Source organism: Melanostigma gelatinosum (assembly GCF_949748355.1).
Source record: "Melanostigma gelatinosum genome assembly, chromosome: 3".
NCBI classification, from domain to species: domain Eukaryota; kingdom Metazoa; phylum Chordata; class Actinopteri; order Perciformes; family Zoarcidae; genus Melanostigma; species Melanostigma gelatinosum.
This window is the reverse complement of record NC_136636.1, coordinates 24,070,320-24,087,933: the sequence shown is the minus strand read 5'-3', so window position 1 is coordinate 24,087,933 and position 17,614 is coordinate 24,070,320. Positions and strand designations below refer to the sequence as shown.

General features: G+C 43.8%; 1 protein-coding gene across 1 annotated transcript in view; it reads left to right on the top strand.

Annotated features, from left to right (window-relative positions):
* Positions 1–17,614, top strand: part of chd5 (chromodomain helicase DNA binding protein 5) — a gene marked incomplete at its 5' end in the record, with an annotated part of 47,936 nt that overhangs the window by 27,476 nt on the left and 2,846 nt on the right. Inside the window, 16 exons of the mRNA XM_079265506.1 lie at positions 842–1,014; positions 1,644–1,818; positions 3,317–3,403; positions 3,589–3,677; positions 4,069–4,202; positions 5,843–5,987; positions 11,880–12,039; positions 12,160–12,239; positions 12,442–12,637; positions 12,719–12,808; positions 12,931–13,074; positions 13,654–13,762; positions 13,952–14,084; positions 14,249–14,444; positions 15,844–16,007; positions 16,885–16,999. Of these exons, the coding sequence (XP_079121632.1) occupies positions 842–1,014; positions 1,644–1,818; positions 3,317–3,403; positions 3,589–3,677; positions 4,069–4,202; positions 5,843–5,987; positions 11,880–12,039; positions 12,160–12,239; positions 12,442–12,637; positions 12,719–12,808; positions 12,931–13,074; positions 13,654–13,762; positions 13,952–14,084; positions 14,249–14,444; positions 15,844–16,007; positions 16,885–16,999 (2,190 nt within the window). The remainder of the gene's footprint in view (positions 1–841; positions 1,015–1,643; positions 1,819–3,316; positions 3,404–3,588; positions 3,678–4,068; positions 4,203–5,842; positions 5,988–11,879; positions 12,040–12,159; positions 12,240–12,441; positions 12,638–12,718; positions 12,809–12,930; positions 13,075–13,653; positions 13,763–13,951; positions 14,085–14,248; positions 14,445–15,843; positions 16,008–16,884; positions 17,000–17,614) is intronic.

Below are 17,614 nucleotides of genomic sequence, written 5' to 3'. Positions count from 1 at the left end.
ATCTGTGCTGCTGCAGATCCACATTTCAACAAAAGCCAGTATAGCTGGAGACGGGTAGAGGCTGCACACATCAGTAAAAGGGGGCCTGAAAAACAAGTGACAGAATTACAAAATGCCAGGGAGTCCATATAATTGTTGGTTATGCAGTCATTCAAAAGTTCTCATTTCGGTCAAATCCAACATATACAGAGGAGGCCATACCCGGAAGTTAGTTTACAAAGCAAAACTTCTTATAAATGATCGCTCTCAGAACCCATCGTCTGTCGGTCTGGTCAAGACTTCCTTTTCCGTGCTCTGCTCATTGTTAACGGTCCGATTAGCAACTTGAGATGCGAGACTGGAGTTGGAGTACGGCCACATTGCAAGAAGCCAGTTTAATCATCTGCAGACGAGAGTCGGTGGGTTCGCAGAGCCCCCCTCTCTAAACTATAACACATTGTGTTTCAACTAAACGAACAAATGCAGCCACAAAACCTGGAATACCAGACTTCCATCTTCAAAATAAAAGAAGTAAACAAGGCAGGAACAAAAGAAACTAAGGTTGTCAGAAAACTGCTTTGTCTGGGAGGCGGGACCACACAGTAATCAGCAGACCAGGAAGGAAGAGCACAATTAACACCCTAAGTCAGTGATTTAGTTTTTTCACACAATCAAACACAATCACAAACAAAGCAACACAATTACGAGCGTGACAACGCGCCAGCCACAACATTATCCCTGCCACCGATATGCTTTCCATTAACTTTGAATATGAAATGAAATTTGCAGTTTCAAAGCTTTAGACACAGACGCACACGTTTTTTTGTTTGTTCGTCATCCGCTAAGAGCTTCTCGTCAACAGGTGACAACAAAGAGGGCGAGGAGGGCAACGTGATTCACTATGACGACGACGCCATCTCCAATCTGCTGGACCGCAGCCGGGACGCCACCGAGGACACGGAGATCCAGAACATGAACGAGTACCTGAGCTCCTTCAAGGTGGCTCAGTATGTGGTGAAAGAAGAGGACGGAGAGGTGAGGATATGAGCAGTTTCCTGTAAGCCTGATGAGTCAGGGCAAGTAGGGTCACGCTTGTTCCTACAGCAGACTCGAGGGATGGTTATTTGCCTCTATATAGAACAAGATAACTTGATTTTACAGAGGGGTGATGTGGTGCATATGTTGGCTGACTTTAGAGGGCCGGGACATTGTAAAAGGTATCGTTGGACGAATAAAAACATTTTGTTAAATGTTTAACGATGTAGGAAAGGTTTTTAAGGCCTGGAGGACGTGTAAAGCTGAATGTAACCAAAGAACTGTGTTTGTCTATCATGAAATAACTCACAGGCTGCTTTTTATTTCACAAGGGGTCCACCAGGAAGCCAAGCCTTTTAACGTGGTGCCGTGTCGGCACATTAAAACATAATTACACAATGACATGTTGACACATAAGGTGCAATATGTAACACAAAAGCCTTTCGAAAAATACTGAAAGCAGAGAAACAGTTTATCGGTTAAGTTTAGGATTTTAAAAAGCTGACGGTATCATTGTTGGAAGATTGTTTTTTTTATTTAATTTGTCACAGACATACAGTGATATCTTCAGTATCTTCTCTCTGACACATATCAAATATCAACATGCGTCTTTGTGTGTCTCTGTGCAGGAGGAGGTGGAGCGGGAGATCATCAAGCAGGAGGAGAACGTGGACCCGGACTACTGGGAGAAGCTCCTTCGCCACCACTACGAGCAGCAGCAGGAGGATCTGGCCCGCAACCTGGGCAAAGGCAAACGCATCCGAAAGCAGGTCAACTACAACGACACGACCCAGGAGGACCAAGGTAGGCTCTTCCAACAGACGCGTGGCGCTGGTCCATCAGGACTCACAGCTTGTTGCTTTGCCTCACGCCTTCACCGAGACTCATTTTAAAGGTGTTGTCCTTTAAAGGGACAGTGTGGAGCGTTTAGAGGGACCTGTTGGCCACGATGTTTCTACAGTAGCCCAGAGCAGAAAACGTCCTCGATAAGGACATGCAACGTTTTTGTGTTTTTATTGTTTACGCGTCAGCCAACGTAGTTGTCCTGCACACTTGAGCATGCGGGCGAAGTTCCCGTTGGTTGTAATCTGCAACCTCACCGCTAGATGTCACCAAATCCTACACACTGGCCCTTTAATGTTGTCATACCAAATTAGTTCGTGGTTGCGTTTCGGAAGCAACAGCCCTTTTCAATTCTTGCCCCTTAAAATGTTACATCTTGGTGCCATAGACTGTATATAAAGAGTGGATGTAGTCACAGTGACGTTACCCATTGGTTTGTGGACTGTTTTAAAATCTCGAGTTTGGAATTTTGGCAGCCGCCATCTTGTTTTTATGCAAATAGATACCACATCAGGGGGTGGAGTAAGATCAAACGCTGAATCAAACTTTTTTAGACGACCAAAATGTCACAGTTAACCTCCATCAACCAACACATTGTGAAAGGGTTAAAGTTCGAAGACTAAAACACAGACAACTCCCAGACCGGACAACGGCATGGTAGCGACCTGTCAATCACAAGGTAGCCTAATGAAGGCACGTTCGCTTGATTCAAATAACACTCCAGCCAAATAAGTAAATAATGGCACAGTTTGTCGGTGTGATCATCTGACTCACATTGTGAGAAAACTACTGGTATAGTAAACGTGTGTCTGTATTTGGGTTATGATCATATTGCACAGGCTCTGCTGGCTTCAGTGCAGGTCAACAGCTCTCGTTGTGGCATACGATCGACTCTGATATCAAACTGAACAACCCAATCGGCTCATTCAACAGAACAGTGCCACTCACACCTGACGTGCCTGGCTTCATTGGTGAGCAAATGTAATAATTTGGGTGTATCAGTTCAGGCGAGAACGGCACAGAAATGAATCTCTGTTTATTAAATCCTCTGGGGTTGTATGTCTCAACAAGAGCTGTTGACCTCCATTGAATCTGCCACAGAGTGTGTTATACTGGCCCGAAGCTCCCATGTATCTCAAGCATATAGTTTTTAGTGAAACGCTTCTTTTTCATCCTGTAGTTGTACTTTTAAGAGTCCTGATTGCCACAGTTCAACAGCAGTTGACTGTTGAGAGTGTAAAGATTTCAAAGCCCGTCACAGCTCAGAGTACCCTCTACGTTTAAAGTGACTGCCTGGCAGAGGAGTCAACTCTCACCTCACTTCCAGAGGACACAAGTGGTGTGGTGTGCGCATGCCAAGCTGTAGTGGTCTGCAGTAATCTGCAGTGCCATGGCGCCCCCAGGTGGCCACCGACAGAAGCGATCGCAATGTGGTGTTTCTCTCTGATGTGTTGCTCAGAGTGGCAGGATGATCTTTCAGACAATCAGTCGGAGTACTCCGTGGGGTCCGAGGACGAGGACGAAGATTTCGAAGAGAGGCCCGAAGGTAGGCAGCAAAATAGATAAATTAAAAAAAAATGCTCTTAAGATGTGACACCACACACAACACATCCCAGTACCGATTCCTCTTCACACAAGTTCATTTTAATCAAACTGTGCCCGTGGTAAGACACTGCAGAGAGGTCCTTATAACAATGCGTTTTATTTTAATTTTTTTAATATCTTTTGCAGGTGGACGCAGACAGTCTCGTCGGCAGATGAAGAATGAGAAAGACAAACCTCTGCCACCCTTACTGGCACGAGTTGGGGGCAGTATTGAGGTATGAATTCAACAGGATATCCTGTGCATCTTAAAGTGGCGATATGAACCCCTGTTTTTGGCAGCGTGACATGCGAGGCAAGGGGGATACTTCTTCATTCTTTAAATTGTGCTTAATGAGAGAAAATCTGCGGATAAGTGGCCACTATTTTTGCTCCGTCGCAAACTCAGAGAGTGTCTCTTTAAGCGTGTAAAGCATGACTACCCTGCAGCCGATCCATCACTCTGTGTAACGGGGCAGCCAAGGACAGAGTTATCAATTTTATAATATGAAACTGACAGCAAGCAGCAACATTAATTGCACTGTATTGCAGCATGCAGTTCAATGATACTTCCTCCTTCAGATATGTTAACATCATTGTCTGTCTAAAGCGGTTTCTTCTCATCACAAGGTCCTGGGGTTCAACGCCCGCCAGAGGAAAGCCTTCCTCAATGCCATCATGCGCTGGGGAATGCCTCCTCAGGATGCTTTCAACTCCCACTGGCTGGTTCGAGACCTGAGAGGGAAGAGCGAGCGGGAGTTCAGGTGAGGCCTCGAATATACTGAAACTGTGGAACTCCAAGTAGTGCTATTTGTTCAACTTCAAATGATCTTTTCACACAGCACCTTTTTGAAGTCAAGGGCTGCCCGCCATCCAGCGGAGAGGTGGCTCTGGGCTATTTAATTCGCTCCTCACATTTAATTGGTTAGCTCAAGGCAAAGCTCCAACAACGCTCATATTAAGTTTGCTACGGTTGGACTTTCCAGTTTCAGGGTGACTTCATTTTAGAAAGCACCAGAGACAAACATTATATCAATAGATATTCAAGTCAAAACAAGTAGCCCTGAGTTGTGTTTGGTGCATTAAAGCAACTGTACTTAAATACTACTATCACTATACTACTGCTGTTGATCCTGTGATTACCATATTGCAAATACAATCACCGGTACTACTACTGGTGCCTTCACTAATGAAGCTCGATGTATACATAGCTGTGTTAACGAGGGGTTAATAGTACTACTGCTGTCGATTTTTTGCTATTATTGTTCAACTGCTATCACAAGTGCTTGGGCCTTATTTACTAATACGTGCGTTGAAATGTTCTTACTTTGCGCACAAAATAAGTGTGCACGCAAAATTACCTTTGGATTCATGACACGTGCACACGGGCCTATTTTATTCTCATCACTGTGCAGATGTTATGAAAGCGAAATCATTCTAAATAGACACGATTTGCCAGCTATTTGCGGTCAGCATACTACCACGTCCCCATTTCTGTAGAAAAGCTAATTATTTGAACTCAACAATGGCTACACATGGCACTAGATTGTGGTGGGAGTAGCATGATCATTATAGGCCAAGTCAATTAAAACAACATTTCAATATGGACATTCTTATATACGCCATTGTAAGGTAGGACTTGGATACTCTGTTATCATAGAATACTTTCATTATGACACTATTTGATGTTATTTAAGACATTTGGCCAACACATTGGTAAATTAACGATTTTAAATATGGTTGTTTGTGAAAGGCTTTTTTTAATGAATGCGGTATTATTATGCTGGTCAAAAGATTCAATCGTTTTCAATTTCTTGGACAGTCGGGCCTTCATCCTTTGTGTGTTCACATGGTCTCAGGCAGTTCTAGATTTGTTTGCAAAGTAACATCAAATTCTGTTAAGACTTGAATCCCGGATTTGTGGTTGAAGCACACATTTGTGGCCCGCCATTACTACGACCATTACTCTTAACACTGTGTTCCTGCTATTATTGTGACTACTATAGAACTACGTCTAATATTGTAATTTTTCCATGTTACTTACGACTTGTCATGGCACAACTACTGCAATTACTTCTGCTAATATTACAGCTAAATACTATAGTTCAATTACTGATAATCCTCATTCTAAAACTACTACTGCCTCTGCTACTTGTGTGTTAGTGTGCCATCATTGTATATCAAACATTTAATTAAAAAACCTGCAACACATATACCGGTATGCAAAATGGAAAAGAACCACTAGAATACATTATCCTTTTATGTCCTTTAAAAATCTGCTGCTAATAGTAGCTTCTAAAAGTGCTTCTCCTATTAGTGCCTTTTAGAATATGGTGTTAGTGCTTGTAACCACAGAGGAATCACTCTTGTCACATGTAGTGCAAAGTGTTTTTTTTCCCATCAGGGCCTATGTGTCTCTGTTCATGAGACATCTATGTGAGCCGGGGGCAGACGGAGCAGAGACCTTTGCCGATGGAGTCCCACGTGAGGGACTGTCTCGTCAGCATGTTCTCACCAGGATCGGCGTCATGTCCCTTGTCAGGAAAAAGGTAAACTGGTTATTCATCCGAAGACATCTTCAACACAGAATACCAAGTCGTCTGCTGGAGCACTGTGAGATTAGAGAAAGTAGGTCAAACTGTTCAGGCAGAGGCAAATGCAGTTAAGAGGAAAACATATGTTTTGGGGGGTACTTTTCGATGTGACTCATCGTTCAAACCCAGATTTTGAGCTATGTAGCTTCTACATCTGGGTTAAGAAAAGACAAATGGTTTCTGGAGTTCGAGCTTCAGCTTTAAGAGTTTGTGTGTAAAGTCATAGTAATGATTTTAGTAATTTATAGTTTCAAACTAATGATTCACTCAATCTGGTTGCACCATTAAAACTTCATAAATGTCTTGGCTTTTGTACATCTTTTGGGTAAATTCATTGCTAGGAAGCGTTTGAAGCGCTGTCCAATCAAAAGCAGTCAGCTATGTAAACAGGAAGTCACTGTAGCATCACAAACTGTAGCATAGTTTCCAAAAGGTAGCTAATGCTACAGTTTTAGGGGGCTAAGTGATATTAAACCTACCTGCCAGACATAACTTATTTTATTAATATATGTAAAACACAGAAAAATGTTTTTCTAACTCAAACACATTTCAGAGTTAGCTAAAGCTAACATAAACTAACCACTACTAATAGCTAGGATCAATTGCTAACATTACTAGCTTAACATGATTTAGCTAGTCGTCAAGTCTCATATTACTGGCATAAAGTTTTTGTGTATTTTGTATTTTTGATAGATATTATTTATTATCTTCCCGGTTTCCATCATTCGTGATCAAATGTCAGGTCGGATATGTTGACCATGGACTGTAGTTTTTCTCTAAATGGGTCATACCTCAAGTTAGCATGCTAACGTTAGCTTTGCAAACTTCTTAAGTTAGCTACAGTTACTGGTAACAACTTAACTTTTAATAAGGACTAACTTTTTTGTGGTGCATTCTATTTTGAAATGTATAGTTTATTGTATTTTGAACTTTCATTTGCATGATTACATGATTACATTATAGTGACATTAGTCTTTGTGTCTAATGGAGTTGTACCCCAAACCGGACAGTTTTTAGCTAATGTTTCAATACAATTCACTTACAATGTTGATAAAAATGATCGTGTCATGTTTTCAATTGATTTAATAGTGTTAAACTGAAGTTAAACTTCGTACCTTTCAAACGAAATATTGTTGTAATTATTACAGTTAGCTTTGCCTTTCCCAGAGTCGTTAAAACGATGCTAACACGGGTGAATTAGCCGTGCACTGCTCTTGGCCTAATCCGTCCGGAATTCTATCCTCGTTGTAAACACTGGCTGCTGCTGGTTTTTCGGGGATATTCGCTTGTTCCAGGGTCGCAAAAATGACCATCAATGCTGTCAACACATCCGGGACCGTAGTTCTGTCCTTCACAATAAGATATCACGCTTCAACAACTCCAAATGATGCAATAAAAGCTCCTTAATTTCCGTTTGAGCGTATACCACCACCTGCTGGATGTTTTGTTAAACTCTTCTCATGTCAATCACTGGCAAAACACCAGCTGATGTATGGAATTTAACAATTATGTACACATATTGTATATAACAATTATTATCATAACACACAGTGCAGAGTAAGAGTTATATTACAACTAAAAACATGAGTATTCATGATTAAAAAGCTACATTGTTAAAGTGAAAGACAAATAACTTGTGCAAATGATTGAAAGTTCTGTGCAAACATTTATTTAAAAACAAACCAATCAAAAATTAAATAAAAAATCAGGACACACATGGCATTTGAAATAATCATCTTCATCATCCAGCTCCTCGTCCCAGCCCACACACATGGTGTGATACCATGTGTGGCAGCTGTCACACTGGACCCACGACACCAATCCCTCCGAGCTCTCTGGAGGGTCAGGTTCCTGGCACCGGCCACACTCCCAAACTGTCTGCTCCATCTCTTCAGGAGTGTGACCTATTAAAATAAATAAAAAATGACTTTGAATTAAAGACAATGATCCGATTTTCATGGGTTGGCATACAATGCAAGTTAACATGAAGTACCGGTGGATGTCGTAGGTCCAGCAGACGAGGAGCTGGATGAAGGTCGGGTCTCTGCAGGTTGGGAGGCTGTATAAATAACAGAAAAAGCATAACCATGCTTTGTTTACTCTTCATCATGGCTAATGTCACCATCGTGTTATAATATTGTGGGTTTTTTTCAGATTATTTAAAGGATTTATAGTGGGAGGGAGAGGAAGGAGTTTGGGACCCATAGAGGCCACGTCCCGCAGCCGATGTTGAAGGCTCTGAAATAATAATCATATTTTATGATTACAACTCTAAAATACATACTTATAATAATGTTTATGCGTAACAATAGTTAATAAATTCTGATTTATACGTGAATTCAAATGCAAAATAGGGATGCGCTGACCAGGAGACGGGGGAAGGTGGCGGTGTTCCTCAGCAGGCAGGCTCAGTGGTGGTGATGTGCTGCTGGCAGGCAGCCGGGGACCGTGGGAGGCACAAGAGGGGGCAGAGCGGGATGAGGGACCGGCGATGGAAAGTCCGGAGCTGGTGGCTGTAGTAGCCCCAAGGGACACTGGTCTTCTGCGGCTGGGGCGAGAGCCGCCAGACAGGGTAGAGGAAGTGGCTGCCAGGCCGGTGTCTCCGGCCCGCTGCTGCTCTCTGTCTCTTCTGGCCAGAGCTTGGGCCTCCCATCTTGCAGCACGGCCCTCTGCCTCCACGATGACGTCAGACATCTCCTGAGCTGTCAGTAACCTGGCCTTGGTGATGTTCCTCCTGACCTTGCCGGTGTTGCGGTTGTAGTTTATTTCGGCCAGGAGGTGGGCCAGGTCTACTGTTATCCGGCCTGATGTTACCAGGGGATGGGTCATGTAGGGATTGGGAGGAGGGGCAGGTGGGGGTTGGTTCTGGGGATTGGGGATAGGGGCTGGAGAAAGGGGATGCTGGGAGGGGAGGGCAACATCAGGCGCAGCCCAGGAAGATGCCGATGAGGTTGGTGGAGGTGGTGAGGAGGCCCCACGCCGCGGCCCGGACGGCATGACCCGTGACCAGTCGATAGCCATTGGGTCCAGAGGGTAGAGGCCACACCTCCTGAACCCAGCCACCACCATCCTTCACCCTCTGGTAGGAGTCTCTTAGGACCCTTGAAAACTCCTTCTTAGAAACCAAGAAGGAGTGGCTCACTGCCGACAGATCTCCTGTAACACCAGAGAAATCTGCCTTCAAGGGTCCGAAGAAACTCATATCCAGAGGTTAAAGGATGTGAGACGTATGTGGTGGCAGGCACAAGAGAATGACCCCCTCCCTCTGTGCCGCCCGGACCAGCTCTGGATCCAGGTGGGATTGATGTCTGTCCATGATGAGCAGCAGCGGGCGCTCCTGCACGGCGAACTTCAGGAAATGCCCAACAAACCACTTCCTAAACAGCTCACTGTCAATGTACCCTGCTGGCGACTTCCCGTAGAGGGCATCGGGAACCCCTTCCTTGTTATAGGGGCCCCCAGGATATCCCCCCTTGTAGATGATGAATGGGGGGACATCCTCTCCAGCCGCGTTGAGGCAGGCCAGGACGGTGATGTGGTCTCTGGTTCCCTGGGCCTGCCTGTAAGCATGTTTAGTCCCCCGGGGCACGATGACCTTCCTTCTTGTAGAGTCCAGCTGAAACCCTGTCTCGTCGCAGTTGTATATCTGACGAGGTTTCTCCCTCAACCCGTGCTCCTCCAGGGTGGTGGTGAGGAGCCCGAAATACTCCTCAATTGGCCCCCTCTTGGCGCAGGATGCCCTCCCACGGTCAATGATGTCTGGGGTCCGGGCAGTAAGGCGATGGTGTTGCCGCTCCCGGAAGTTTATCCACCACGTCTGGCCAAGCACGGTTCTTTGTGCGTCCCGGTGGCGGAGGTTATAGATGGCCAGAGCGTGGGCCAGGACCTGAGGCTTCGTCAGTGGAAACCCGTGACTGGCAGAATACAAACAGTACTCCACCAGGGAATCCTCATCTTCAGGGGTGAGGAGTGTCCTCTGACCATAGACACAGTCAGAGGACACCCTTCCACTGACTCGGTCACTCAGGCTGGACTTAGGGACCCCAAACTGCTGGGCTGCCTGCCGTAGAGAAAGCCTGCCTGCTTTCACCTCCAGTAGGGCCTGTGTCATGGCCTCCTGGGTCCACTTCCTCGTCTTCCTCTCCCTCTTCCTGACTTGCCGCATGTTTGGCATCTGCAAATACACATTTACAGTAAGAAATTAAATACAAAATTTGTTTTAAAGCCACAGTACATGTCTCAATAAATTGAATAGTTCTATAAATTGCCAGATTACCATGTATAGACGCATGCATATTTAACACATGCATAGACATAAATATATTTACCTTAAACCATTGTAGATTTACAATTTCTATATCCATCTCTTATTTTCTTGATCCTCCTGTAAAGGAAAAAAACTCACACAGACACACATTACCTACCTTTCTTACTTTAAAGGTTCTTCCTGTCTTTTCTACTCTTTTTCTGCTTATTGCTGTCTGCTTTCTGGTCTTTTCTGCTTCTTTGAGTCTGCTTTCCACTGTTTTCTGCTTCTTTTGGTCTGCTTTCTACTGTTTTTCTGCTTATTGCGGTCTCCCTTTGCCTGTCTTCTCTTCCTTCTCTCTGTCGCTGTTCTCTGTCTGTTCTTTTCAGGCAGGAACATAAACCACAAGAGAGACATTTAAGTCAAAAACATTACATTTTGGTCAACCTTATATACTGTATAACAGCACTGTGTTATATTGGAGGCTTAGCTACATAAATAGTTCTAATCATAAGAGCCACTGCTGGCTTTCAATAAATGTACAGTCTCTCTCACTCTCAAACACACACACACACACACACACACACACACACACACACACACACACACACACACACACACACACACTCACACACACACACACCAACATTATTTGCATAATTGATCAGATCATTGTGCATTATTATCCTTGATGTAGCCTGGCTTATGATAAACAAGAAAAGCATTTTATTTTACATGTCTGCTGTTATGTTTCAGAGCTAAGACCAAACAAGCAGCAGCCTACCTTTAACTCGCGCTATGATTCTTTGATCGTTTTTCCCGCGGCCACAACTGTTTTTTTTCAGACACAACATTTCTGCCTCCCTCCCCTCGACGACAGATTATGTCACACATCAATGCTATAGTTTCATTGGCTAGACAAAGTAGTGTAAAGCTAGCTACAAACTACACTCGCATGCTAACTCATATTAGCAATACGGAGAAAATACAGAGACACTTCTCAGAGTAAAGAGCGTCGCCCGAGCGTTCTTTCTGCTTCCTCTCATCAAAGTCACTTTCCTATAGTATTTAGACATATAAACGTCCATATATAGTCATGAAATTTGACACACAGATTATTTGATATGTATGAATTAATATTATTTACGTTTGGTTGGCGATCGCCGAAGAAAATGACAGCGTAATGACCGGAAAGGGCGTCACGACGGAATCGTTCGAGACAGGCCAATAGCAGCTAGCGCCGACCGAGGCAGGCCATCGTTACGCTACCTGCTCAGCGACTAGATGAAATTAGTTAGCAGTTGGCTAAATCTGGTACAATACATCTCTTCTTCTATTAATATGAGATTCATGTTTTTAATTGACATTTATTGCCCATGGTCTGTGACAAATTAGCTTAAAGAATAAAAACAACATTTATGTTACAACTGGGCTAAGTTTGAACTTAAGAAGAGTTGGTGCAACCGGATACAGACAAATTCAAACAAAACTGCTGGTTCAGTTCTTCCTCATCCCTTATTTGAGGAAAGTAAGCCATCTCATGTAAGAGTAGGATTTTTTTATTTTATCACAGTTGAACCGAATACTTTTTTTTTTTGTAGGTGCAAGAGTTTGAGCATGTCAATGGCAAGCTCAGTTCCCCAGATCTGATTCCCATCGGCATGGAGCTGAAGAAACTGACTGAGAGTTTATCTTCTGACCCCAACACCCCTGTGCCAGCCAGCCCTGTCGCCACACAGCCAGGCACACCCGTCCCACCAGGTCAGAACAAAGTGTCGGTGCTGTTCATGTTTTCTTTTTGTCGGACTGTAAGGTGAATGTCATGTTTAGAACAAGTTTTGGCTGGAAAAAAAGTTTGAGTTGTTGTTTTCTGGACTGCAGAGAAGACTGAGTCTCTCTTGGGTACCACTGATGACAAGGAGACCTCAGAGCAAGATAGCAAGAAACTGTCAGAGCAAGAAGTGAGTCCTTTTTCTTCTTACACTATCCATCAATGTCATTCTGTTGCCCTGTATTGTCTTATCCACCCTCTCATGGTTCATCACACTTTAACAACACTCATCTTATCATCCTCAGAAGACGCTTCTGTCAAACTTAGACACCTTTTAACTTGTCTCTCTGCTCTTTCTCCTCATGTTGCCCGGTCTGTTTTTACCTCGGCAGTCTTCCAGTGCAGAGCCAGCATCCGTACCTGAGAAGGCAGCTGACAGTGAAGAGAGCAAGGCCAGCTCAGAGGAGAAGACAGCAGATGAGAGGGACAGAACCGAGTCACCCTCTGCAAAGGCCGAGCCATCGGCCAACTCAAAAGAGTCCGCTTTGAAGCAGACAGAACTATCATCCAGTCGAACCTCACCTACAAGTCAGTGGTGCATAATGATGTGCTGCAATATTATTGTATTTCACTTTCTTTCATTGTGTCCTTTTTTGTTGTTGTCCACAGCGGAGCCCCTCAAAGAAACAGAGAAGTCCTCAGAAAAAGGAGATTCCGAATCTTCTCTGGCAAAAACTGAAGACAAGGAAAATAAGCCAGGTATATATGCTCCTTGATTGAAACATGTGCAATGACTGTTTCGTTTTTTTGTAAAGCTAAAAAACCCAGTATGTAGATTTTCTTTCAAGAGATCGCTCTGTCATTTTACGGAGCTGTTGCAGATGATTTGAAGAGTGAAGACGCGTTAGAGGGTCGATTGAATGGAGACAAAGACACTTTGGACGAGATGGATGAGAGCAGGAAGGAGGACAAAAATGGATACAAAGCCAGGTTCATGTTTAATATCGCCGATGGAGGTTTTACAGGTAAGACTGAGTCTGACTTTGTTGTTTTTTTGTCATTGACCAAAACAGCGTGACCTGCAGCAACAGAAGGGGACGAATGAAACGGAGCTGTTGAGACTATTGTCTGAAGTAACAGCAGAGACAAAACTGTTGTGGTGTTATTTCGAGAGACAAAATAAACACACGGTGAATAATGCATCAACTGCCAGGAGAAACATGACGGCACTCATGCTGATTTTACTGGGAAATAAATGGGTCTAAAACCCTCCATTTAAATCAAACTGTCTTGAATGTCAAAGTCTCTCCCGAAACATTAGTTTACAGCAAGCTGTCTTTGCTTGTGACACTGTGGAACTCCCTCACGTCTGCATGTTGTGTTTGTGTATTTACCTCCCTGCTTCACTTTGTGCTCCAGCGTCTCTCTACAGGTTCTTTATCTCAGGTGCCACAATGAAACAGCTGTGTTTTGTCATGAATCTTGTTTGTGTTGTTAATGTGCTCTTGCTTCTCTTTATGTGCTGGAAACGTCTTGAATGTTACTTTGTTGTTGTTGTTGTTGTTAACCACTCTTTGTCTTCATCCTTTTTTTTCCGCCGCCAGAGCTGCACACCCTCTGGCAAACTGAAGAGCGAGCGGCGCTGTCTTCTGGAAAGATGCACGACATCTGGCACCGTCGCCACGACTACTGGCTTTTAGCTGGCATCGTAACGTATCCTTTCCCAGATGTGGGAGCGAGAAGCTCAGCATCTGGCAAAGTAATGTAATTACTTATGACCTGCAGGCAAAACACTCATATTTACTAACCGCGAGGAGCGACACGAAAATCTCTTTTTTATTTGAGGAATTTTACGAGGCTCTGTGCTGCCATTCGTTTCCCTTGACCTTGAATCCATCTCAGGCACGGCTATGCTCGTTGGCAAGACATTCAGAATGACCTGCGTTATGCTATTCTGAATGAGCCCTTCAAGACGGAGATACATAAGGGCAACTACCTAGAGATGAAGAACAAGTTCCTGGCTCGGCGCTTCAAGGCAATCCTGAGTCTTCATAATTAAAAATAACTACTGAAGGCTGAAATAATTCAAGGATTAAAGGATTTGTTGTATCTAAATGCAAATTGAAACACTGTCTCTCAAATTGTATCACCTTCTGCCTGAGTCCTCTGCCTCACGCTCTGCCCTCCCTCTCTCTGTAGCTGTTGGAGCAGGCTCTGGTGATTGAGGAGCAGTTGAGGCGGGCAGCGTACCTGAATATGACCCAGGACCCCAGTCACCCGGCCATGGCCCTCAACACTCGCTTCGCTGAGGTGGAATGTCTGGCAGAGTCCCACCAGCACCTGTCCAAAGAGTCCATGGCTGGGAACAAGCCCGCCAATGCCGTGCTGCACAAAGGTCTGTGGTTCGCTTTCAAAAATAGCAACAGTCATAATTATCACAATTTATGCCTCACCTGCCAAAGGCTGGTGCGCTGGGAAAAACAATCCGACACCAATGACATTTAAAAAATGACATGTAAATATTTCACAAGAACTCTGTCATTGCTGACGGATGCATGAAGCATTCATTAAAGAGGCAAGGACACATGTTAGGTTTTTAACTGCTAAAATCCTCCTATAATTATTCAAATTTCATTATTACTGTATTCATCTTTTTCTGTTGGTGTCTTTTCATATTTTTAACTTGGAAAAAAAACAATACAGTACAGTAATTACTGTAGAACACTGCAAAAATGACAACAATCAAGTCTTCTTTTGTAACTGAATCATTAAGGTCGTAAAAACAAAGCTTGCCGGTGCGCGCAGACGATTTGAATCAGTTTCTAATGCAAATCAACCTGATCGGAGAGTTTATTTATTTTATCCTCAAGGGCTTTACACACCCGGGGGCATTTCTGTGTTTGCAATTATTTGGCACATCAATATATTGTTTGAAACAGTTATTGTTGTCAGGTACTTTCACACAGAGCATGAATATATTACGCAACAAAAAAGAGACGAGAGTCTTTTCTGGTTTTTCACGAAAAAAAGGCACCAACCAACCAAGTTGTGAGTTGTGCTTATATTTATGAAACAACACAGACGCTCCGTAGTCCGAACCAAAACGGCAAACTTTATTACTCCTTTCAACATTGACAAAGGCAGCGCAGACCAGATCCACACCTTCTGTTTCTTCACAATAATAACCACAGACATCTCATATTAAAAGGGGAGTGTTTCACATTTCCCCTTGTTTCAAGATGCAGCGGAATTAAAACAACATGATTTCACTTGAAAACAGTTTTATCTATCCAGACAGTGACAGATCCTGTTTGACACAGTGGCTTCATTTTCTGTTAATTTGACTCACCATCAAAACATGTTTACAGCGATCAGTAGGAAAGTTTGGGAAGAGGCCAAGGCCAAAGACTGTATAAAACGGAGGCGCTGAAGTGCTTGAAAATGTTGTTGTCTGTGACCCTTATTGATTTATCTGTTAGTGAAACATTTTATGGCATTTAGTTCCTGGCAGTTGTTAATTTCAGGCTCTGGATCACACCATTAATTTACTTTTCTTTTAATGATTTGAGGTTATTTACACTTTGTTAATTGAATTTAAAAAGTAAAAAGTTTTTCATGCAGTTGCCCTGTGGTTTCTCTCATTGATCTTTTCCTCACCAAATGATACCACATGTGCGGGGCTCTTTAAATGAGTGTGAACAAGTGAAACCATTTCTGATGTGGTGTGTGTCTGTGTGTGTCTTTGTGTGTGTCTTTGTGTGTGTGTGTGTGTGTGTGCTTTTGTCATCTTGCAGTGCTGAACCAGCTGGAGGAGCTTCTGAGTGACATGAAAGCTGACGTGACGCGGCTGCCCAACATGCTGTCCAGGATCCCGCCGGTGTCGGGCCGTCTGCAGATGTCCGAGAGGAGCATCCTGAGCCGCCTCACCAGCCGAGGGAGCGAGCCTCCGCCACAGCAGGTGAGACGGGACGCGGCGGTCGAGAAGGTCAAAAATCAAATCAAATACACGCCCCTCTTTTGTTAGTAGCTATCTGTACCCATTTGTTGTAAGAGGGCCAATTTTGGCATTATAAGATGGGAATAACATGTCTTGCTGAGAATCACAAGCCTCTTTCCCCAATGGCTCGGACTTGGCTGAATATTACCATGCGGCGGAAGCCGGTGAGGGAACAAGGCTCCCTAAAATATGCGGCAGGGATGAGTGGATGCTAGAGATAAAAGACTCCGGCACAAAAACTTTGAAGTGTTCTGTAGTTACGACTCAGCAACCGCATTTTTCCTTCAAAACAAACCTGTGGAGACTCCAACTCCCTATCCCCCCATGGCAGTGTTTCCCCTGGTGCAAAGAAATAAAAAGAAGAGTCTCCCTTAAGTTGTTTACGTTGACCGCTCTGCTCCTCTTTATATCTTTCAGTCCCAAAGGACGGGATTGTCTCACTACTTTCATCTCTCCTGCACCTGTTCACCAGAGTTGAATGTGTCTTTTATTCTCGGGTATACAAGCGATGATCTCAGCAGAGCAGTGCGTTTGGTCATACACTCTGACTGTGGCTTTTTTATTCTTCGGGTTGCTGTGCCAACCATTGTCGTAACCAGGGAAACAGTCTTCAACCTGACTCGCTCTTTGTTGTTTTTATTTGCTTACTTCACTACCGTAGGAAGAACACGTGACAAATGTTGAATTGAAGGATTTAAAAGCCATCTCTGTCGCTGTCATGCAAGATTTCTCTCCTGTTACTGTTATTATTATTATTCTAATTATCATGTAACAGATTCATGTGAAGTTGTAACACGCAGCGGCATAACTCATGTTTGATTCTCAGCCTTTTAGCCAGGGCGGCTTTGGCTGCTCCCAGATGTACAGCAGCAGCTTCGGCGGAGGCTTCAGAGGGCCGGGTGGTCAGCCCATGGTCAACTACAGTCAGATGCCTCTGGGACCCTACGTCAGCGGTGAGCATCCACATTTACAGTAGGATGTTGTAAAACAGGTGCCACGCGAGGTTGATGTGCAACTTAAATGAATCTATTTGCTCAGTCAAATTACGCTGTCAGCTGATACAACTTAACTGTTTTGACGGACTAGACGTCAGACATTTCTTTCTAACATTAAGCGGACATTTCCATAAGTTGCGCACAATTGATAGATAAGAATGTGGATGGTTGCTAAATGGAATTTTTGTGAGGTGCATCATTCTGGTTTATTACAACTCAACTTCAGCTTGTCGTCGTGTTTTGATCTTTCCTATTTGCAAAATAAATCGGGCACCATCTAGAAACACAGTTATCATATCGGTGCCGCAAAGAAGCCAGAAAGGTCGAGAAACACGAGCAGTCAGACGTGTCTTGAACAAACCCCCCTGGTGAGCCAAACTTATTTGAGTAATAACTCCACTGCCTTTTGTTTTCTCTTCCAAACTGTCCTATCTATCACAGCTAACAGACCGACGTCCTTATTCAACTTTGACCTATCTTACTTACCTTAGTTGCATACACAATGAGGGTTTGCAGACGTTTTTGGGTATGCTCACTTTCAGTTTTGTTTTCTAATAAGATTCTGAAGTTGAT